This window comes from Microtus oregoni, unplaced genomic scaffold, assembly GCF_018167655.1.
Source record: "Microtus oregoni isolate MIOR12 unplaced genomic scaffold, Mior012 000046F_ref0000063, whole genome shotgun sequence".
Lineage (NCBI taxonomy): Eukaryota > Metazoa > Chordata > Mammalia > Rodentia > Cricetidae > Microtus > Microtus oregoni.
In genome coordinates this window covers 7,258,252-7,283,523 of record NW_024543220.1, presented here as the reverse complement: position 1 = coordinate 7,283,523, position 25,272 = coordinate 7,258,252, and the positions used below count along the sequence as shown (strand labels likewise).

At 38.3% G+C, this 25,272-nt stretch overlaps 2 protein-coding genes across 3 annotated transcripts in view; both read right to left on the bottom strand.

Moving 5' to 3' along the window:
* Cntnap2 (contactin associated protein 2) overlaps nt 1-25,272 on the bottom strand; it is a 2,078,180-nt gene that overhangs the window by 1,113,235 nt on the left and 939,673 nt on the right. The window lies entirely within an intron of this gene.
* Nucleotides 10,517-10,891, bottom strand: LOC121435606 (ubiquitin-like protein 5). The gene has a single exon (XM_041635062.1). The coding sequence runs from the start codon at nt 10,843-10,845 to the stop codon at nt 10,624-10,626; it is 222 nt and encodes a 73-aa protein (XP_041490996.1). The 5' UTR covers nt 10,846-10,891; the 3' UTR covers nt 10,517-10,623.

The window sequence follows — 25,272 nt, the reverse complement described above, 5'->3', positions numbered from 1 at the left end:
GAATTTACAGTCTCCCCTTTGAGGCAAGTAGAGAATTAGTGATGCAAATGTCTGTGTTGTCACCACCCATTTACCTGCAAACAGATTGCACCCATTCTCCCAGCTGTCCACAGAGGGGACCCTGAGGCAGCAGGTCACAGCAGTGAGCACACCTGGCTCTCAGTGCCTGAGGTTTGCCAATTTTCCTCCACCAAGAGGAACCAGGACTCCTCGGAGAAAAGAGTGATTCTAGTCTGTGGGAGTGATATAGAAGAAGACTGGAGGCAAATGTGTCCGTCTCAAAAGCAGAAAGCCTTTGGGAGAGTTGGCAGTGTGATTAAAGGACCATGCTCAGCCAAAGCAGAGCCTCAACACAAACAACTGAGATGTCGCTGGATGGCCGAAGGACACAGGCAACCAGAAATCTACAGCGGCGGAAGTGAAATGACACAATTGAATAAACGGATAACTTTGTCAGGAAACATTTGTGTGTTTCAGAGCACTTAACCTATTACACAAAATATTTCATTAATATAAATGGAAATATATTTTCATAGTGAACAAGTATACTCGTCAACACCTATTCTTGGTATTCTCCAGAAAATAAAACAAGAGTATGCATGTATAAGGGACACATATGTGCATACACACAAATTTACAACATTTTAAATATTTTATATAATGTGTATACATGCATGCGTGGATGTCAAAGACTAATTTTTAGAGTTAGTGTTTTCCTTTCATTAAATAGGCTCTAGGTATCAAACTTAGGTTCTCTGGTTTGCCAGAAAATGCGGTTATATATTTTTATCATCTCACTGATCCCATATATGAATTAATACATAAGCACATTTTAATGCACATACATATGTATATTCACATACATTATAATGCATGTTCACACAATGCAAACATATATGTATATTAACACACATGTATATGTCCACACACATACACACAAATGTGTGTGTTCACACAAACACACATATAGATAGAAGAACAGAAAGAGAGAGGAAGGAGATAGGTAGGAGAATTTGCTCTAATGACAGACAGGAAGTCCAGACTACACCAGGTGAGCCGGCCAGATGTACATCAAAAATGTTTGCGGCTTATTTTCTGTTTGCAGGAAAGCAGCCAATAGTTATACCCAAAGACCTTCAGGCAGGGGCCCTGATCTCTCATTCAGGAAAGGGAGAGTTATTCTGTTACAGGCAGGACTTCAATCATCGAGCTGGGATCCACCATATTATGAGGGGTGACCTCCTTGCCATCAGCCTACCAAGTCAAATGTCAGTTTCACCCAGAAACTCTGAGGAAACCCAGAAAATAGATTGCCCAAATATATATAATTAAGCACAACAACAGCACCTAATCAAATGATAAATGATCAAAATGAGTTACAGGAAAAAAGGAAATTGGGCATCATCTGATAGGATTGGGGTAGATAATCAGGATGGATTCTACCTTACCCTTATTCACAGGATGATTCTATATAACCCTGAGACTCTATAACATCAAACCATAAATGTCCATGTGCTGAGTTTCCAGGATAAGTGAATAGTCTCCTTGATGAATGAAAGTTCCATACACTAAGTCAGTTTGCTGTCAGGGACACTGTTGGTACAAGTAGGATTATCAGGAAGCAAGAAGAATGCTCCTCATTGGCTGATTTTGACAGCAGTGCTGTGAAGAGGGAGGGGTGTGCATTTGTTATTGGAGAATAGCAGGCAGAAAGGGATTGGACATCATGTACAAAGAACTCAGGAAGAAAAGCATTTATTCTTAAATATTTACACTTTTCTTTACAGCTTGAGATTGCTTTAATAAAAATGAATAAAACATTAATTAGGTTTTCTTTGTTGAGTGGGTTTTTCCATTACAGATATCTCACAGCCTTTATCATGCTATTTTGTTGTTTGAATTTCTAAAAAGTACAATATGCACTATTTCCAACAGATTTTCTTACACAAAGGGTCTCCTGGGAAACATAAATAGTTAAAGACCTATTATTTCCATTAAAAATAGTGAAGAGTTATAATGCAAATACTAAATTTTGTATAAATATAGCAAATAATGGTTATATAAATTGGTAGTAAAAAAACTGAGATGGATGGCTAAATATCTGACTAAAATGAAAAATTACAGAAGTTCTATATATATATATAAACTTTATACATATATACATGAACATATATATAGTCTTTCTTTTAACAAATTAATTTTTATTAGTACATTACATTTTATAGAGTATAGAATTTTTCTTTATCTTTCATTTTCTCTTTTGTTTATTTTAAATAGAAACTCCTAATTCTTTATCTGCCTAAACTTGCATTAAGTTTTATTTTAATTTATGCAAGCAGGTGTTGGTGACAGAAAAGAACATTAGTTCTGAAGGTAGACTAATAAGCAGTTGTGACCTGCCTAGCATTGGTGCTGGTTACCAAACTGGAATTCTTTGGAAGAGCAGATTTCTCTTAATTACTGAGTCATCTCTCTAGCCTCTCTACCTAATCTTTTCTAATTGATTATGTGATGTGAGATTTCCTTCTATATGTTGTTAATATGTTTTATTACCATTAATTAATTAAAAAACTGCTTTGACCTATGACAGCACAGTCTATACATAGGCAGGGAGAAGGAAGTCAGAGTCAGGCAGATGCCATGTAGCTGCTGAAAGAAAACAAATGTCAGAACCTTGTAGATAAGTCACAGTCTCATGGTGATACACAGATTAATAGAAATGAGTCAATAAATTTAGTATTTAAGAACTATCTAGAAATACACTTGAACCATTGGTCAAACAGTGTTGCAATTAATAGAGTTTTGTGTGATTACTTGAGTCTGGATGACAGGGAAATGGAAAAACAGAGTCCATTTATATAATGGTGCCCAATGTGAGACACTGTACATCCACAAAAATCTAAGAAAGCTTAAAAGGGGGTTTCTTAGACCTACAACAATGGGTGTCAACTGGAGCTTCTTGGTAGCCACACATTTTCAGATAGACTCTATTTGCTGGTGACAAATAGAGGTGCAGCTCCTTTAAGATAAGGCATCCCCACTTAGTATTAGCAGCAAAAACTACATGGTACTTTTAAGAGACAGCTTCCTAGTCACGCTGGAGGCACAAATGGGTCTGGATCTTTTGGGAGGTCCTGTTATGGAGCATTTAAATGGGTTCTGTGAGAGCACAGTGCTGCACGTTACTTAAGGATAATATAAACCTATTGCTGGGGAGGTAAGCATGGCTTTCAGAGATGGCAATAAACATACCTCTGCCATGTTGAACATGGTGAAATCAAAAGGCAAATCTGCAGCATTAGTCCTAGTCACACTGCTTAGCATTTTAAAAAGTGTTCCTGGTCAAAAAACCATTATAGATGCTCAGTAAAGATAGATTTAGACAAAAAAAGACCTCTAAATGGGTCACAATGTTGGACAAATGTACAAGGGCTTTGGAGAGATAGAAGAAATAGGATAGATAGTCATAGATTAAAGGAGTAATATTAAAAAGTAAGAGAAAAATAAGCTACACATAAGGATGGAATACACATAGAGAGTCTAGATAATGGGTATTATTGTGTTTTCTTTGGATTTTTGATTGTTAATGAGTTAACTGCTGAAAAATATTTGATTCTAGGGGCTGCTGAGATAAACCAACATATATATTTTAAAAATATATTGACTTCAAAATTTGATGTTGGACACCAGCCTCGACAACAATATCACTTGTCAGTTAGGGGCTTGACAATTAGAAATATATAAGTAAATAATACAAAGACACATTTAAAAATACTAAAACAGAAACCATAGAATAGTATTGGGAGGGAGTTTTATGAATACTGAAATTGCCCACGTTTAAGTTTTCATATGCTCCTATACCCAATACAAAAGGGGGAAGAGGGCAGCAAAAGACTTCTTTAACATTATACAAAATACAACTTGAATAGTTAATTGCTTTAAGACTTTGAGACATCAAGTCATTAGCATCCTATTGCTTAGGCAGTGAAGCTACCCTAGACCAAGTATCCTAAAGGCAGCCACTTGACAGTTAACATCTTAATACATAAGAAGGAGAAGAAGTATGCTTACATACCCTGAGCATCTGTCAGGATGAAATGGATCTACTTGTATGAGCTATCTTAATATCAAAAGAGCCAAATAATCATATCCTGAGTTAAAATGTGTAGCTACAATTGTTGTCAACCATTTTGAGCAACCTCCAAACTCTTTGACCATCAGACAAGGTCAAAATTGGCTCACATTTTTTGGCCTCCACAATTTGAGTCTAAGGAAATGCTACTTTGGAACAGAGAATCTACTTTTGTTTCCACAGAAGATAAGAACCTATGGATTCCTTCTGGGCTAATGTGGTTTGATAAGACAAGATCTCTGGAACGGTCTACATGAATCCTAAAAATATTTTGCTCAATGAACAGCAAGAAGTTTGGAGAAAACTATGCTCAAATTTCCTAACTGATTGATTATAAATGTTTGTTTTAATTTAAAGGGGGTTGTTTATAAGTGGTTAATGGTCACAGTCAGTCTCTTTCTAAAAAGAAAATGAGGGGATATGATATGAAAATGAATTCTTTACATTGGAATGGACTTTGGTTTATTGATACAAATTTAAGGTCAGTTTTGTTGTATGTATATTAATACTCTTCTTTAAGGTATTATGTTTATACAGGTCATTTAAAATGTAACATATGATTAAGAAATATAGATTAATAGATGGTATCTATAATAATCAAAATCTTAATTACATTAATCAGGTTTTGTAGATATACAGAGATATATTTCAGTTAGATAGATCATCTTCAACACTTCAAAGACCTACTGAATATAGCCTTTAAATTGTTGTAAATCTTAGACTTTTCTCAACAGTGAAACATATCTGTTTGGCAGCACCAATTACTTCAGAGAGGTTGATGGGCATTGAAGAAACTCATAGAATTTCCTTTCAATGTCATTTGGACAAGAAACTGCTCTTGGTGGTATGCTGTGTGTTCTGGGCATACAGCACCCTCAGAAAAGTGACTGCTGAACTTTCTAAAAGACAGGATGGTCCTTCAGGGTTCCTGCTTCAAAAAAGAAACTCCCAACCCTTCTGCAAGACACAGAAGAAAGCAACTGATGACAAGGCTGAAAAGATCTTCAAATTTTCCGCATCACTAAAAAGTCTGCCAGATTTTATGGGTCTATAGGCTGAATATAGATGCTTCAACATTAAAAGAAAACTTTGAGTGACTGTCTAGACAATGAGATGTCTCTGTAAATTCGAGAGTTTTGGAAGTTGCATACAATGTACTTCCTGTTTATTTGGGTAATATTATATCCTTCTGAGGTCTTCAATGGAGTGGAAGACAGATAGTTATAATTTTTGTTAGTTATGATAAAAGATAAATTAGATATAAAATTTTGACTAACAAAGAAATACTGTAACTATAATTCTTGCTTGATATCTATTTTGTTACATGTAATCTTACTATTCTAAATTTAAAACTTTCCTTTTTATTTATGCAGAAAAGGAGAGACGATGTGGGATTCCCTTTGTATGATGTGAATTTGTTTTATTACTATTGGTTAATGAAGAAGCTACTGTAGCCTATAGCAGGGTAGAATATAGGTAGGTGGGAAAACTAAACTGAATGCAGGGAGAAGGAAGGCAAAGTTTGGCAGAAGCCACGTAGCCTTCCTTACCAAGGTAAACCATAACCTCAAGACAATACATAGAGTAATAGAAATAGATTAAGATATAAGAACTAGTAAGAAATACACCTGAGTCATCAGCCAAACAGTGTTGTAATTAATACTGCTTTTGTGTGATTATTTGGGTCTGGGTATCCAGGAAACAGATGAGCAGTCTCCAATTTCAATTATGTGTGTACATAATAATGTCTATAGGCTGCAACATACAATCATAAGGTTTCATTCTTTCCTTGTGTTTTGTATTATTTCCTTGGTTCTGAAATGGAACGCGAGTGTGATGCCTATTAAACACAAGATCTACCACTGCAGTTGACGTTCAGCCACATGTTTCACTGTTAGGGTTTTTCTTGGTAAGCATTGTTCTGCTGTCTAAGCACATGTATTGATTTTGACATGCTTGGAATCCCTACAACCCCATAGAACAGTGATTCTCAACCTTCCTAATGCTGTGGCCCTTTAATACAGTTCCTCCTGCTGTGGAAACCCCAAAGCATAAACTTATTTCTGTTGCTACTCTGTAACTGTAATTTTGCTATTGTTATAAAACATCATATTAACATCTGTGTTTGCCTATGGCCTTAGGTGACCTCTTTGAAATGGTCATTTGAACCCCCCAAATGGGTCTTGACCAGCAGGTTGAGAATCACTGCAGTAGAAACATAGTTTTCATGGTGGGTGTTTGGTCAGATTATGAAGTTTTTAAGATTTCATCAAGTTATAGAGTTAGAGAGCAAATGCACATAACTTTCATTCAATGTCAGAGTACTAACCTGAGACCCCAGCAAACTGAGACTAGAATACAGGGATGTGGGCTTGTATAGGAGGTTAGGGAGCTGCCTGTCTGCAAAGCTCCACTGTCATGGACATGCACCTGCTCGGTGGATGAAGAGAAGGAGGTTGAGCAATCTTAAGGAGAAAGGGTGGCAAAGGTATTTACCTTGGTTCTTTTATCCTGACCCTTTCCTAGTATCTTAACCTCTGCATAGAGGGACATCACCTCAATGTGTAATGAGTAACATCACTGTCACCATATGTAAGCCCTGCTTAAGCAAGGCCCATGATTTTAGCCATTTTCAGGCCAAAGGCAAGCTCTAGACTATGGGAGGACATAGACAGGCTGATGTGTTCAGGTGTATTAAAATGGTTATTTTTAACTCAATGATATGATGATTGATTCATAATCAGTGGTTTACCCTCTTTTCTGTAACTTGATCTCATATACTTCTTAGAAACAAATCTCATGGTGGAGGCTCCAAGAGTCCTTCTTTACAGAAACAATGAAAACACATCCAAAGGACTTATCATCAAGATATTTTCCCAGGCTTAAAAAAAAAAGAAATCTTAGGACTTCAATCTTGAAATCCCTAAATATAGTATAAATCAAATGTTCAATTTATCTTTCACACATGGAAATCAGTTTTTCTTATATAATTGTTGAAGAGATATTTTGAAAAGTACTTTGGTTTTATATTTAAAGATGAATAAATGTATGTGTTTATGCACATGAAAGAGTAGCCAGAAGAGATCAGAAGAGAGTGTCAGGTACCCTGGAACTGAAGTGGCAGATGGTTCTGAGCTGCCTAACACAAGTGTGGGTAAGCCCAGGTCCTCTGCAAGAGGAATGCAGGTTCTTAACCCCTGAGATCTCTCAAGCCCATGAAGACACTATTGTTTGCCCCACTGTATGTTTTCAATGCACTCAGGCCAGAAGAGTTTATCATTTATGTATGGGAATATTTCAGCCTTGCCATCTTGTTCCACAATCTATATTATCTGTACTTTTTTATGGTCGTATTAAAACATTTTGAGTCCCTCATCTCTACAATACAGTTTGAAACAGAAAATGTGATACCTTCAGTTTTAATTTTTCTTTTCAAGATTTCTTGGCTATTTATAAATATGTTCCACATGAGATTTAGGATTCTTACTCTATTTTTGTAATAAATAAATAAATAAATAGTCGTTGGACCCTTAACAGAAATTGCACTGAAAAGTAGAATCTTTTTCACAGTATCCTGGTATATAAATAAAAGCATGGTGCAGTGTCTTGGAAAGCTTCTATCAAAGGGCTGGAAAAAGTGCTTGGCTCACTCTTGTGGAAGACCTACATTTGCTTCCTGGCATTCACAGCTGCCTCTAACACAGTTCCTGGAGATTTGACACCCTATTCTGGTCTTATTGTGGGCCTACACATGTGTGAGAAGGCACAAACACACACACAAATATATTTTCAACATAAAGAAAACATCTACTATAATGCTTATCTTGTTTTAATGCAGGATCTACATTTAATATGTAGGAAGATGCTGCTAACTTACCAGTGCAAAGCAATTCTGAATCTAAACATTAGATATTTCATGCTTTTGTTTCAAACCGAATAGCATGTATTTTTACCTTAGTTGTGGTGCAGTATGAGTCCAAACCTATGTCTATTACAACAGCCGAAACACATAAAAAATAATCTGTCCTCACAAGTTTAACTGGGGGTCTTTCTCTACATAGACAAGAACAGCCTGAGTGAGACTGTGAGTGTGGAAATATTGATTGCTGCCAGGGAGTTTCTGCTAAGCCTGAGTAAAATCTTGTCCACAACTGTAATTCCATTAACTTGACATGATGAAATACGAATGGCCTTTCCCACAAAGTTCACTGGGAAACTGGGGGCTGCATTTGCAGGGGTACTGGAAGAGACCCCACAGAAACACTCTAAACTACAGACCCTACTGTTTTGACTTGTGTGAACACTTTCCTTTTGTTGGGCCAGAGTTAGTATTTTGGTTCCCATGGAGATAACACAACATTTCCCATGGTACCATCCGCTCCATCGCTGTGTCTTCAAACTCTTTTATTGATTTAGATCCTGAGGAGTTTTGAAACCTCTGAGTTAAAAATTTAACTGAAATGTGATTGCAACAGTAATATCAAAGCAAGTTTAAATCTAATTAAGTCTTGTTTTTGAGCAATGTTATGAGCGCCAGTTCAAATCATAAGGTGACCATAGTCAGTCATGAGTTGTGGAAAGTCCCATCAGGCATGAGGGTGAAGAGTGAAGGTTTCATTTCTTCTTTATTTATTTAAATTTATTCTATGTGTGTGTGTGTGTGTGTGTGTGTGTGTGTGTGTGTCGTATTTTGTGTTTTATGGGTTTGTTTGCACATGTTTACAGAGGTATGTGGGGGCCAGAGGTTGACTTCTGGTCTATTTCTCAACTGTTCTCCATATTTTTGGGAACAGGGATTCTTATTTAACCTGAAGCTTGTTGATTCAGCTAGACTTGCTAGATAGCAAGCCCCAGGGATGTACTCTGTCTCTATCACCCTAGTGCTCAGATTATAAAAACATATTGCTACACCCCACATTCTTATGTGACTACTGGGGATCCATCCACAGGTTTCATGCTTGCCTAGCAAGCCTTTTACCAACTGGATCATCTTCTGAGTTCAAGGTTGACATTCTAATAGAGGCTACATTCAGCCAGAGAGATGCTATCTCAGAGATTAACCCATGGTATAGTATTTAAAAGAGTCTAAAAGTTATTACTAATCTCAGGAAAACAGCACACTTATAGATACTTATGTAAAGTTCTTTGCTGAAGCTATTAATGCAGTAAGATTAGAAATTGGCTTAATTCAACAGCGGCTCATATTTAAGTGCTATGGGCTTTTTATTTTGTATGTTTTTTGTTTGATATTTGAGACAGGGTTTCTCTGTGTCAAGGCCTAGCTCTTGTGGAACTCACTCTATAGAGAAAACCGGCCTCAAATTCATAGAGATCCACCTGCCTTTGCCTCCTGGGTGCTGGGATTAAAGATGTGCACCACCACATCCGGCTTCAAGTGCTAATTTTTAAAGAAAGGCACACAGGGCTATGACTTTGGTCGATCCCACGGTACTTAGCTTTACTTTCTGATCACAGGATCAACAGTGCTCACTCTCATTGAGAGTTTCTGATCTTGCCCATCTCATCTCACTGCTCAGGGAACTTTCTAAGCAATTTCTCTAATGTATTCTTCATTGTTTCCTTTTCTTCTGATTCATTTCCGCAACTGTAAAAACATTTATTCCACCAAAATAACCTTAAACACATGACTATACCAGTCCATTTCTCTCTCCTCTTTGTAGCTAATTATATTTAAAATAATAAGTTTCTATATGCTATACTTTTATCTTTTCTTGAAATTGTCTCCAAACAGGCACATCAGGGTTTTCTGCTCAGGTCCATCATGAGGGCAGCCCTATTAGGAAGGAGGTAGTTGATGTCCTCACTGGGCTGGCAATTCAGGAACCTACTTCTTACTTTCTCCTTTAACTTCTCTTCAGTTGACTTCATTCTTAGCACCCAGAACACTAGTGTTGGGCCCCTTCCACCTTCACCTGGTGTTCTGCTTCTTCCTCATCTCATGAACTGTTTAACATCTGAGTGGAGTAAATATGGTACTTATCACCCATTTTCCATTTTGTTTGCAAGGCCTCAGCCCCCTAGTCTTGCAGTACCAAATATATCATTTGAGGATTTTCCCCAGTGTCACATTCCAGTCACATATGTCTCTGAATCCAAGAGTACTCAGTGTGTATGCATACATATTTTTTTCTACCTATTCATCTGAAGTATAATTAATAAAAAAAACCTCAGAGACAGAAATTGGGGTTAAACCTGAAGGTTAGAAAAGCAAAACAGTCAGTCACTGGCTCTTACCTTTACCTCCATCCAAAATGACAGTCCTGCTTCTAGGAACCTCAGAAAGAGAGTGAGACCGAGAGCTGTCTCCTCCTGTCTTTTTTTTTTTTTTTTTTTTTTTTTTTTTTTTTTTTTTTTTTTTTTTTCAGCACTGAAGTTTTTATTCATATGAATTGTTAAAAATGGGCATCTATACCAGTGTCAAATGAGGGTGGGAGAGGAAGGCAGGGGAGGCAAGGAGAAGGAATTCCCGTCTATTGGTAATACAGCTCCAGGTTCATCCCATCATGGATTTCATAATCTCCCAGAGACACGTGGTCCTTAAAAATCGTGTACCACTTTTTAAGAACGATCTTATTCCACCGGGTGCCAGTTTGGGCCGCTATCAGTTTCTTCAAGTCCCCGATGGTGTCATCGGTGTTGCACTTGACGCGGACTTTCTTTCCTAGACGGTCGTTACAAACCACCTCAATCATTGTGGCTGGACCTCTAAACCCCTCGAACTTATCGACGACACAACTCCTACCTCGAACGCCGAGCTCTGACCCTCCTCCTGTCTTATAATCCTCTCTGGTTCTGGGATTAAAGGCATGCACCATTACTGCCTGGCTTCTGTGACAAGCTAGTGTAGTTACTAGAATTAAAGGTGTATGTATGTCATTGTGGCTACTGAGATTAAAAGTGTGTTTGCCGCCTGTTCTGTAAGGTTGACCAATGTGGCTGTTTCACTTTTTTGAACTTCAGGCAAGCTTTATTTATTAAAATACAAATGAAATACCATTATACCCACCCATCCATCCACTCATCCATCCATTCACTTGTCCATCTGCCAATCTACCCGTTCATTCACCCACCCACCCATCTACCTGTCTATCCACCAACCCACCCATGCATCCCTTCATCCACCTGTCCACCATCCATCCTCCAATCCATCCATGTATCCATCCAACTTCCCCCATATCTATCTATCTATCTATCTATCTATCTATCTATCTATCCTATCTACTTATGCTCAGTGCCCATTCAGCACCTAACCTGAGAAAGTGAGTAATGAAGTCAAAGCTAGTATACCTAAAATGTCATTCCTAATACAAACCTCAAAATTGTTCTGCTGTGTTGCAAATATTTCCATGTCATCATATATCAGTTCTATATGTCAAGCCACTTCAGCCAAGTCACCTTGTAGACCTTTGAACTCTCCTCCTTTGTCCCCTGACACCTGTGTGTTAATATGTCCCATTCAGATTCTACTTCCCTCTGAGGACATCACCAGGAGGTTTGTCAGTTTCTCAGTTGGGGTTCCCATTGTGCCCTGATTCCCTATAGTCTGTTTCTGATGTGGCAGATAGCACCTGCATTTTAAAATATGATTCAGGTCATGTTAATTCTCTATTTAAAATTCACAAATATTTCCTGTACCATTTAGAGCAAAAGCTGACTTTGAGTTCTAATAGTCTAGAAGAATATGGACATTATGGACATTCTTCATGGACCTCTTCTCCATTCTTGCTGTCTGGATAGATGGTCTCTATTTCCTCTATATCTCCTTCCTCGGTCTACTCAGATCACACAAGGGCTGTTTGAGGGATATTGTGCCTCAAGTTTTTCCTGCCCAGAAAGCTTCTCTCTCTCTCTCTCTCTCTCTCTCTCTCTCTCTCTCTCTCTCTCCCTATTGTCTTTAATGATTCCCTTCACCTATTATCTCCTGAGATGAGGGGTTCCTGACATTATTTGAAGTTTTAACTTTCAAAATCAATGGGATTTGTCCCCTTACTCATGTCATTTATTTTCATAGAATTTAATCTCTTCTAGAGGAAAGAGAGCAGGGTGTGATGTAAATATTTTATAATCTCTAATTAAAATTATAACAAAATACATAATATTTACTTAGTTGTCCATGTCCTCCTGTTAGAACAAAATACAGTGATTGCTAACTTTAATGGTTTCTGCTGCATATACAACAACTACTATAGTAGTATGCATAAAATATTAACAACCAAAAGAAAACAATCACATGATCATCTCATTAGATGCTGAAAAAGCATTTGACGAAATCCAACATTCCTTCATGATAAATGCCTTGGAGAGATCAGGGATACAGGGAACATTCCTAGACATAATAAAGGCAATATTCAGCAAACCAAAGTAGGTGGAGAGAAACACAAAGTGATCCCACTAAAATTGGGAGTAAAACAAAGTTTGTTCACTATTCCCATCTATTCAATATAGTACTTGAAGTCCTACCTAGAGTAATAAGACAACAAAAGGAAATTAAGGAGATACAAATTGGAAGGGATGAAATCAAATTTTTGCTATTTGCATATGATATAATAGAAACTTCTATAGGTGATAAACACCTTCAGTAATGTGGCAGGTTATATGATTAACTCAAAGAAATCAGTAGCCTTCCTATACATAGATGATAAATGGACTGAGAAAAAAAATCAGAGAAACATCACCCTTTACAATAGCTACACACAACATAAAATATCTTGAAGTGACTGTAACCAAACAAATGAAAGACCTGTATGACAAGAACTTTAAGTCTTTGAAGAAAGAAACTGAAGAAGACATCAGAAAAATTGAATTATCTCCAATGCTCTTTGATAGGTAGGGTTACATAGTAAAAATGGCAATCTTACCAAAAGCAATCTACAGATTCAATGCAATGCCCATCAAAATCCCTACACAATTCTTCACAAACCTTGAAAGAACAATGTTCAACTACTCCAAATGCTTTAGAGAATGTATTCCTTCAGGATCCTAATGTTGGAGAAATTTCAACTAAAAACATGACTGGAACATGAGGGTCTATTTTAGCACGTGTTATTTTTTTGGTACTGAAATTCTGTTTATTTGCTTAGGAACTGTTAATAATACATGTTTTTAATTTACTATTTTTTTACTACAAAATGAGAACTTTAAACATTAGTAAAAGCAAATAACTCCAGTGTACCTTTCAGTTCTTTTCTTAGAAGAATTAATCATATTTTTCAACTAATTAGGTATCCAACTTGTACATAGGATGGAATTATTCAGTAATTAGAGTGCCTTTCTTTGGATATATTATATAGCTTGGTATGAAATTAAACCATTAAATGAAAATTTTTCTTTCAAATAATGGATTTGATAGGTTAAATAGTTCATTATTTTCTCTAATGCAACTAATTTGAAACATTCATTAGTAGGAATATGATCATTATTTTTTAAACCTTCATAATATATTTAATGATGATGTGTTTATTTTGAAGATTGCATTCATTATGTCTTCATTTCTCCTCACACATCAATTGCAGCTTTTAAAACATTTCTCAATGTATGTACATATTCATGTCTATCCTGATAGTAGCGAGTATAAAATGGTCATCTATTTAAATTTTAAATTCCAAGTTTAAAATTTGTATCACCTTATAATCTGTCTTCTTTCATAACAGAATCATTGAGATCGGGTGATTTACAAAATAGAGATACTTGTCTTTCATGGCTCTGAGGATGGAAAATTCAAGATCAAGACACTGCATCTGGAGAGATACTCATGGGGGAAAGCAGAAGGGGCATGATCGTGTGTGGGGTGGAGATGAACATGTTCTCAGTAATATCCATCTATTCATGAGGTCAGAGCCTTCAGGATATGACCATTCTCATGGTCTTGACTTCTCAACTTTGCTGTACTAGGGATTAAATGTGGACTTTGGGAAAGTGATAGTGATAGTTTGTTGTTAATGATTTTATACTGTCCTCATTAATCTGTTCAAGCAGCCTCCTATTCTTTACCCTGATTTTAGCTTCAGTAAGAGTGTTGAAATCAGAGGAGAAATTCTTATCAGAGTAATTAGGGGATAGAAAGTCTCCAGCAACATAAAAGTAACTAGTAGGTAAGTTATGAACAAATGACTCAAAATAGGAATAATAAATAAAATTTGAGCAAAAGTTGGTATAAAAGTAAACTGGAATTCCACTGAGCTAAGAAACTGAAACAAAATGAGATTCATTTAAAATAATTTATAAAGATAGCAAAACTGAAGGATCTTGCCAAAAATAGGGAGACAAAACCTGTAAGGAAAGGCACCCCATTTCTTCAGTACCTTGGGGTGACATTTTAGGAAAATGATTCCACTCCAATCAGCTTATCAGAGAGTAAGTAAGGACATGGTCTGGCCACTCTGCACCGGCACTGCTCAAACACTTGTAGCTGCTATTATTTTGTAGGCATTGACTGCTTGTCAAAGTAAGTTCTCTCCACAATAGCCTCTGGCTTTCACTTTGATAAAAGACCAGTAACAGATGGTAGTTCTTGAAGAGTCAATTAAAACACTGTGCTTAGTGAAAAGAAACGCTGCTCCATCGTTGGAGCAATTGAGCGATCATGTTTGATTTTGTTGTTTTTGAACAACCTAGCCACAAACCCTTTTCTTTCAAACTAGAATACTTATTTTCAAAAGTAACTTTAATTTGAATATAGGGTAATATTATTGAATAGTACATTGTATTATTCCTCATAATAAATTAAGCTTAAAAGGCTACAGAGTTCTTGTTTGCTGTATTTTTCCTACTCTCGAAAGAATTTTATAATTATGTCTACAATACCTAATTTTATATTTAAAATAAAAACACTTCAGTTTCACCATGAAATGTAGCATGTATAGAATCAGTTATATTAGGACCAGAGAGATAGCTCAGTTGTTAAGAGCAATGGCTACTCTTCCAGAGGACACCGGTTCAATTACTAGCATCTTTATGGTGGGTCACAGTCACCTGTAACTGTAGTTTCAGGGTATCTAATAGCCTCTTGATTTACACATTGTGTCCCAATTCTTCTATTAACTATCACATTAGCAGGATACATTGTGCTTAAACAAACACAAAAGCAATACTGACATATGATTTCATGTGTAACATCATGAATGAAAATAGATGTGTTGGTTAAACTTGATTATCAACTAGATTGAATTGAGAAGCATTAAGGATTTTTAGTAAGACATGCTTCTAGGTGTGTCTGTGAGTGTATTCGCAGGACAGAGTAATAAGGGTGAAGGCCTACTCTGGGTGGATGGCTCCATTTCAGAGGCTAGGGTTCCAGCAGGAAAAACAAGGCAACCAGAAGAAAGCCATTGATTATTACACTGGCATTCTCTGTCTCCCAGCTTCCAGGGCAGGCATGAAATGAGCAAAGTCAGGTGGGAAATCCGAACAGAAATATTGAAAAAAGTAGGCGGAGCCAGGGAGATGCCATGTAGCTGCCAAAGGAGACAAACGCCAGTTCCTTACCAGTAAGCCACAACCTTATGCTGATATACAGATTAATAAAAATGGGTAAATTTAAGATGTAAGAGTTGGTTAATAAGAAGTCTGAGCAAATAGACCAAACAGTGTTGTCATTAATATGGTTTCTCTATGATTATTTGGGTCTGAGCAGTCTGGAAACCAATGAGCAGTCTCCAGCTACAAGCATGAACTTGTGAAATAACTTTTTATATTAGTAACATCATGTCCCCCATTGCTCTTGATTCTATAAATACATTGCACTGCACTCCCACATCGCTCTCCTTGCTTTCCTCTAGCTCAGTTGTTGCATTAGTGCAGTGCATTTTACCTTTGTTAGCAATTTTATAAGTGAAGGAATTATGAAATATTTAAACACATGAAATATTGTGAAAATAGTAATCTTTTATGAGATTCTATAAACCTTCAGGATTCTATCGCAATACTTTTGAATATGAAACATATGGAGTTTGTTTTGAACAGTTTGAGTTTTATTTTAGTTCATTCTTTTATTTTAAAAGTATTTGTACATGCGTGACTGTGACTGAGTGTGTGTGTGTGTGTCTATGTATGTGTGTCTGTGTGTGTGTGTGTCTATGTATGTGTGTCTGTGTGTGTGTCTGTGTGAGTGTCTGTGTCTGTGTGTGTGTTCTTGTGGAGGCCAGAAATGGGTGCTAGGTCCTCTTGAGCCAGAGTTAGAGGTAGCTGTGAGCTGTGAGACAGGAGCCTATCAACTCTGCTCTAATCCTCTGTGAGAAAAGAGAGCTCCACAGCTGTCACTCCAGACTCTCTTCATCATAGCTATTTTGGTAACCCCAGGATACTCTAAATACTGTGTTTTACTGTTTTCAGATTGTTATTTTCTTTGTAGATGATGCATGTTATCTTTTTCTTAGTTAAATTTCCTTTCATTTTTATCCTTAGATTATAGTTACTACTCATTTAGCTACCAGTAACCCAGTTTCTGCCCATTAAATTAGACTACTTAGTTAGATAAGAGACTATATTATTAATATTTAAGATTATCTTTCATGATCTTTTTTGTTAAAATCCATTAATGTCTGTCTTTATCTTTACTATTTTATCTATCCTAAAAATTACATAATTCTACTTAACAATATATATTTTCAATGTTTTCTAATGCAAATATTTATGAGTGTAAATTACATTTCAGCGATGGGAAAGTAGCACTCAATATATAATGCTCATTTCTTTACTCTTGTGTGAGTGCTTGCTTTGTCTTGCTTGCTCTATCTTATATGGTACTTCCTGGGTTTTGCCACAGGAAAAACTCGTTATTAGGTTTCTCTCTTTCCAACATATTGCCTTGAGATATACTACTATTTGTATCATTTCACCTCTTTCTGAACATTGTGAAACAGACAAAATAAAAGTGATGTTGTATTTAAACCATACTGAACCAGCAGGGTGGAAGAGACTCTATTTTACTCTTCATAGACTTCTCTTCCACTTCTCCCGTCAGAATCCCAGTGTCAGAACTTCTGCTGTGTCATTAGAGGTATTCCTCAGTGGGAGAGTTCTTGACCCAAACTAGAAGTTCTCACATCCTCTAATTATTTTCTAGAGAAGGTGCTAAAGGGAGTACTGGGACGTCCTGCACCCGGAGTCTCCACCTGTTTCTGTGCATGGGCCAAACTTCGTCAACAATGACCTGTGCAGGAGGGCAACTTATCAGTGTCCGCACATGTAGCCCCAGGCCTAGGTTTGTTTGCTGTCTTCTATTTCAGGAACAGAGACTCTTTGGAGGCAAGCATTGGGCAGTGCTTTGTAGAAGATTATAGTACCCTAAATGTGGGAGTTCTCTGGTGAATTGCAGTCTGCTCATTGGGCTCTGTCTAGTCTCTCTTCTAATAGTGATTGAGGCCTCTTATTATTTCTTTACTTTTCACACTAATCTCAGTAAAAATGACACCGCTGTTTAAATAGTTCCATATTTTGAAGATGAAGAAATAGGAAGTTTATGGAAAATAGGTGGCAGGAAATGGAATTTAGAACTGATTTTCTACCTTTCCCAAAGTCTTCACGACTTTCTAGACATTGGCAGTTACCCTCTGTATCCCTCTTGCCATGGAACAGCAACAGACTGACTGATCTGAAGGATTACAATGCTATCAACAAACTCTGAGAAATGTGTGTAGCCAGCAGTGAGACACACACACAGGCACACATACATAAACTGGGAGACTCATAAACAGAAATTCACACATAGATACACATACATGCACACACACACACACAAACTGAGAGACACACACAAAGATAAACACACACTCAGTGACACACAGAGAAACACACACAGAGACTACACATGCATATTCTCACACACATACACATGCAAGCAAGCTGAGAGAGAAAACAAAGATACACACACATACGGACACACAGAGAAACACATATTCATTTAATCTTGAAAAAAGGCTGATTAAATAAAAGTTTAGAAAAAATATTCATTGATGAAAAAGCCATATAATGTGAAAAAACCCCACAAAACCATTTAAAAATCAGCAGGAGATTGTTATGTGTTTGAATAACTACCAAATGAGTTTGAAATAGAGGATACTATTAACTTTCACAGTGTATTACCTGAAAATTAAAGCTTTGGATTTCTAAATGTCTACTCTCAACTTGAATTTATTTTCATTGGACTTCTTGCTGTGAAATCTTAATATGCTTAATTACAGAGATTAGAAGTCCATACACTATGTGGAAAATTTGTATTTGCCCTTATCTTATGGAACAATGCTGAAAAATACACAGACTATCCATCAGCGAGCAATAGATCTTTCTGGTTAAGTCCTGTCTTGGCTCAGGTAAGCCAAAATCACCTATTTGTTTCTTCATTTAAACAATTTGGAATTATGTTACAATGATTCCTTTTCATAATGCCCCCACTGAAATGAATGCTAAGGGTCTTTCTCTAATGAACAAGGATGATTATGGGTTTCAAGCTCAATTTTCACATAATAAATTAACAGTGTAAGTGACTATGGATGACTTAGTGCATAGGATTTCATGATCCCTGCATTAGTTCCAGGAAGATAAAGTTGTTTAGTAACAACAATGGCAACATAATTTAATGTTGAAATACACAACAAATTAACACTGTAAATGACCACAAATGCTCTAAGTACATAGCATTGCATGATGCCTGATTCAATTTCAGGAATACAAATTTAAACATGTTCATAACAACAACAACAAAATTCAATGTTGAAATATGCAAATTATTTACAGTGCATCTACTCCCAAACCTTCAAAAAATACCCCGATAAAGGACACTATAAACCTAAACGGATGAATAAAGTTGATTGGCATTTAAAATCACATAGGAAACAAACTTGTGGGCTTGTTGGGGTTTTCCAGAGAGGCTTAACTCCTATCGGCAGACCTGCCATGGGTACAGACAGGACCATCCTGTGGGCTGGAGGGATTTGAACAGAACAGAGACGGGAAGCACCAGCATCCTTCTCTCCCTGCCTCCTTCCTGATGATGGGCATACTGCGAACAGCTGCCTCACACTCCTGCAGCCCTGCCTTTCTGCCAGGATGGACTGTGCCTTCAGACGGGGGCTGAAACAAAACCTTCCTTTAGGGGCTTTTGCCCTGTGCGTTGTCAGAGCAGCAGAGGAGGTTGACACTCCTTGTGCTTTTTCTCTAGTTAGTCAGAGAGTGTCACGGAGTCACTATGGTTCTTCTTTACATGCACGATTTTCTAGGTTATTATTTTAGAAAGGTATTTTAAGAATAAATTCAATAATAATGTGGATTTTATGAATAGGTATTAAAAATAGTGACGTTTTCTGTTTGTCCTGAAGTAATCACTATGAAGGTCCAAGGAAGCAATTTGAAAGGATAATAGAACTTTTTAAAAAGCATACAGGTATAAAATAGTTCATTTTCCAGCTTGGGAGGTAGCTTTTGCTTATTGAATTTGTTACAACGTTGAAAACTTTTTGTCCAAATTTCATACTTAAGCTTTTAAAGAACTAAAATCATACTGAGTTGTCCCACTAAACAACGAATATTTATTTCTTTTAAAAAGAGATTTATTTAGAAGGTGAATCCAAAGAAAAACATATAGTTATCCTCCTGGATATTGGAAGGAGACAAGATTGCCAGGCAAAAATTTGAAACTTGGGGATGGGAGTGGAGTGAGGGTAAGGGGAGTTGGGGAGAAAAAAGTGAGAAGGGGAGGATGGGGAGAGCTTGGGGGAATGGGACGGTTGGGATGGAAGAAGGGTGGATATGGGAGCAGGGAAGTATATATCTTAATTAAGGGAGCCATTTTAGGGTTGGCAAGATGCTTGACTCTAGAGGTGTTCCCAGGGGTCCATGGAGATGTCCCCAGCTAGATCCTTGGGCAGCTGAGGAGAGGGAGCCTGAAATGACCCTATCCTATAGCAATACTGATAAATATCTTGCATATCACCATAGAACCTTCATCTGGTGATGGATTAAGCTAGAGTCAGAGAACCACATTGGAGCACTGGACTGAGCTCCCAAAGTCCAAATGAGGAACAGAAGGAGGGATAACATGAGCAAGGAAGTCAGGACCACGAAGGGTGCACTCACCCACTGAGACGCTGGGGGCTGATCTAATGGGAGCTCACCAAAGTCAGCAGGACTGGGTCTGATGGAGCATGTGATCAAACCGGACTCTCTGAACATGGTGGACAATGAGGGCTGACTGAGAAGCCAAGGACAATGGCACTGGGTTTTGATCCTACTTCATGTTCTGGCTTTGTGGGAACCTAGTCTGTTTGGATGCTCACCTTGCTAGACATGGACGGAGGGGGGAGGACCTTGGACTTCCCACAGGGCAAGGAACCCTGACTGCTCTTTGGACTGGAGAGGGAGCAGGAGAGGGGGAGGGGAATGGGAGGAGGGGAGGAGGTGAAAATTTTTAATTAAAAATAAAGAAAAAAAGAGATTGATTTATGTTTATCTCATGTGCATTAGTACTCTGTGTGTGTGTGTGTGTGTGTGTGTGTGTGTGCGCGCGCACGCGTGCCTGTCCCACATGTGCAGTGCCGTGTGCCGTACCTGCCGTGATCAGGAAAGAGGACACAGTCTTTGGAACAGGAGTAACAAACAGTGTGAACCATCTAGAGGGTGCTGAAACCCCAGCCTGAGTTCTCTACTAGAACACCAAGTACTCTTAACCGCTGAGCTATTTCTTTACCTCTCCCTAAAGAGTGACTGTTTATTAAGTCTTTTATTTTACAAATAAATAAGACGGCATTTTAGTAAACATTTGAACACCCTTTAACACTTTGCTCATGGGCGGAAAGAGCTGGGCAAAAAAAAAAAAAAAATGTGTGCTCCACTAATCGCTCCATCACAGCTGATTTTCTATTTGCTCTGGAACATCACCGAGTATTCTAAATCTTCTAAGAAAAATCGTTCTATAGGTTTGCTGAAAGCAGTGAAGATGAGGAAAATCCACAAATTCCTTTGGTTATTTCTCTCTTTTTCTGTCACGTCAGAGATATTTTCTGTTACTAACGTGAATAATGAATCCAATTTTACTCCTCTTCCTTTTAACCAGAGTGAGTATATCAGAGAGGAAGCTCCTCCAACAACACATCTGGAGGGTAGTAGGCTTTCCGCTCTCTGCTCCAGAGTCCCTGGTGCCTCACTAGCCCTTTCGGAGTTCACTTCCTGCTGAGTTCTTTCATTCATTAGCTGCTCTTTCAAGCTCACTCTCTTCTGTAATTCTTGATACAGCATGAAAGTGAAGGGGGAAGTTATGCCTGCTGGTGGCTATAGGGATGGTCCATTCCACATGACTGATTCTCAAGTGGGCATGAAAGACTGTCAAGAGTCCTTAAGTCAATTTTTACCCATTTCAATTCAGGCGGGAAAGCATCTTCCACGCCACTCGACAAGAGATTTGAGCAGAAGATTATGCTGAATTTAAAGCAGTGTGCCGAACTTCATCCTAAGGCTCAAAACTCTTTACACAACACTAATTTTTCCTCCCATGTGTAGCAATAGCAAGAGACGTCTCTGTTTCATTTTTAGCTTATTTTCTTAGACGGGTACAAGAAAAAAAATGTAATTCTGAAATTACCTTTTTTCTTCCTTTGTTCCCTTCCTTCCTCCCTCCCTCCCTCCCTCTCTCTCTCTCTCTCTCTCTCTCTCTCTCTCCTCTCTTTCTTTCTTTCTTTCTTTCTTATTACTTTTAGCAAATTCAGCAAACATTGGCTCAGTGGGTCTGGGAAGTTCCTCTGTCGTTGGTTTCATGGTCCATCAGATCCATGTTAGTTTGGGTTGGCAACCACCATTTAAAACATGAGATTTAACACCCGACTGTAGCTCAAACAGCACAGCATAGTTGTTCACAGCAACGGAGGCTCAAGTGTGAGAGCCACATATGAGAGGCAATTTCTTCAAAAGTCTCTCCCGCTGTCTTTTCCTGAGTTTCTTCTCTGTGTAGGTTTCCAAGGACTCTGGTTGTACTGACTAGAGCACTGTCAATGTGGCTTCATCTCCAAATATCTACATTTTGTAGTACCAGCTGTTACGGGAGGTCCTCCCACTCCTCCAGCCTATAGCCGCTGAGATACCAGCCCATTGGGGCGTGGTCTCTCTCCCTTTAAAAAAGCGGCCACTTCCCTCTCCTCTCTCTTCACTTCCTGCTCCACCGGCGACTAGACTCCCTTCCTGGTTGCGCAGAGGGCTGATGGTGATCTGTAAGTTTTTTCCTCTTTAAATAAATACCACCCTATTAATCATAATTCCAAACTGGTGTGGCATTGTTTATGACTTACGCCTTCAGTTGGCACCCAAGGTTTGGTTTTAGAACCTCTCCTTTCCCCGCTCGGCTGCCGGCCATGAGTTCAGCTTGGCGGGAGCCCTCCCTTCCCCAGCCGCAGCCGGCGGCCTTGGCCTCCCCACGTGGATTTAAACTCCACAGGCCCGCGTAGTCTCTGGCCGCGTGGTTTGCTCTTTTCTGAGTCGTTTTTAAATCTCCCTTGCAAGTACAGCTCTTAAGTGGCACGAACCAGAGCACGCGGTTGCTGAAAGCTGCAACCCCTCAGGGTGACTCTGTCACGTGGAGGCATAAGCGGCTTCCAGGTTGCTCTTCTCTACCCCTGGATTCTGGGTTTCTTGTTCCATCTCTGGAATTGATTTAATTACATTTACTTTGTTGAGCAACTTACATTTTCCAGTTTTTAACAAATACTAGGCAGACTCTGAAACAGGACTCTGTTTTCGTCGCGACTTGGCAACAGCGCCACATGCTGGATAATAGGTAATATGGCAGTTTTCATTTCCAACGCGAATTTTACTGTTCTGGTTACCAATACAATGGGTTGCCATGCAAGGTTTATATGACTATGGGGATAACTTAATTTACTGGTTACTAGGTTTCAGTATTCTTTTGAATATTCTATCATTTAGGAAGATCATGGCACTCCTAAGAACCATACAATCTTTACTAGAAACTCATGCAGGTCAGGAGATTCAGGATTCAAAAGAGATAATAATAAAGACAATAATAAAAAGACTTGAAATGATTGGAGCTGGTGAACAGAGTAATAAGGCACAAGGACAGGATACAATGCCAACACCAGCTATTAGAACAGGCTTACCCAAGGTTTTAGAGGAATACCCCATACTTAATTCTGACAAAGCATCAACTTCTAAAGGCTCAAAGAGAATCAGAGAAGCTAGATGGACACCAATAGCAATGAATGATCTAAAAGAAATTAAGCAAGCTATTGTTAATTTTGGCTTGCACTCTGCATATGTAAAGGAAATGATAAGGACTTGGGCTTCTAATGCTAGAACTACCCCCCATGATTTCCATCAGTTAGTGTCTGCAGTTTTAGATAATGGACCTTCCTTGATGTTTGGAATTTATTTCAGAGAAGAATCCAAACATATGGAACAGCAAGGAAGAGCAAAAGGTGTCAAGGTTTCCCAAGATCAAATTCTTGGTGCAGGAGAATATGCTGATCCACAGGTCCAAGCTCTTTATGCTGATGAAGTACTGTGTCTATGTCACCAAGCAGCTTTAAATGTTTGGAATAGGATACAAGATCCAGCAAAAAGGGTTGAATCATATACTAGAATTAGGCAGGGACCAAGAGAACTCTTTATTGACTATTTGCAAAGATTAATTAAGGCTCTGGACATAGGGGTAACAGACCCAGAAGCTAGACGAATACTTCTTGAATCTCTAGCTTTTGAGAATGCAAACATAGAATGCAAAAAGATAATTGGGTCTTTAAAGTCTAGATCAGCACCTATGGATGAATGGATTCAGCATACGATGAATGTTGAGACGTTTAGCTATAACGATGAACCTTGGGTAGGAGAAGCAATTTCCACAGCAATGAGGAGACATCAAACTGCCAGGAGTTTTAATTGTGGTAAATTAGGACATCTGAAAAGGGATTGCAGGCACAGAATTTCTAGGAATAATATCTCCTCTGGGAATGACAAAAACAGGAGACCTAGGCCTTCAGGTATATGTAGGAGATGCGGTAAAGGCTGACATTGGTCCAACAAATGCAGGTCAACAACAGACAAACAAGGCAACCCGATACCGGTGGGAAACTCATTGAGGGGCCTCTCACAGGCCCCCAAGCCAACAGTGGCCCAGTCATTCCCAGTCACAGTGGAGAACGTGCCTCACCAAGAAAATTAAAGGCTCCAATTTCTGCTGTAAAAAGTAATACTGGTCTAAATGATGAAATACATGTGGATGATGAGTCAAAAAACCCAGTAGGACAGAGTAAACGTATATTTTGGCAGACTTCTATTAATGATCAAAGACCAAAGCTAAGAGTCTGTATAAATGGCACTTTTATTGAAGGCTTATTAGACACAGGTGCGGATGTAAGTATCATTACCCCAGAATCTTGGCGTCCGAATTGGCCTTTTCAAGAGGTAGATGTTCAGTTCCTGGGAATTGGAACCCTATCTCATGTAAAACAAAGCACAAGATGGGTTGAATGCATAGGGCCCGAAGGGCAAATAGGAAGACTAATATATAGTCAATATTGCCATAAATTTATGGGGCCATGACCTGCTACAGCAATGGAATACCCAGATTAACATTCCTGTAGTTCCAGGAACTCATAATTCTGGGAAGGATATGATGAGGTATTATGGGAAAAGGTCACCAGCCATTCAGGCTGTACAAAAACATACAGCAAATACCAAACCTTTAGAGGTACCAACAGCCCTACCTTTAAAATGGCTAACTGAAAAGCCAATATGGATCAAACAGTGGCCTCTAGCTGAAGATAAACTACAGGCATTGGAACAGCTGGGGCAAGAGCAACTAGTCGCTCACCATATTGAAGAAACAACCAGCCCTTGGAATTCTCCTGTGTTTGTTGTAAAAAAGAAATCTGGTAAATGGAGAATGGTGACAGATCTAAGAGCTGTCAACAAAGTAATTCAACCTATGGGCCCACTACAATCTGGAATTCCTTTGCCTTCTCTGTTACCAAAAGGATGGCCTCTTATAGTTATTGATTTGAAAGATTGTTTTTTTTTCACTATACCGTTACAAGAAAAGGATAGAGAAAAATTTGCCTTCACAGTGCCTACTTATAATAATTCTCAGCCTAATAGGAGATATCAATGGACTATCCTCCCAC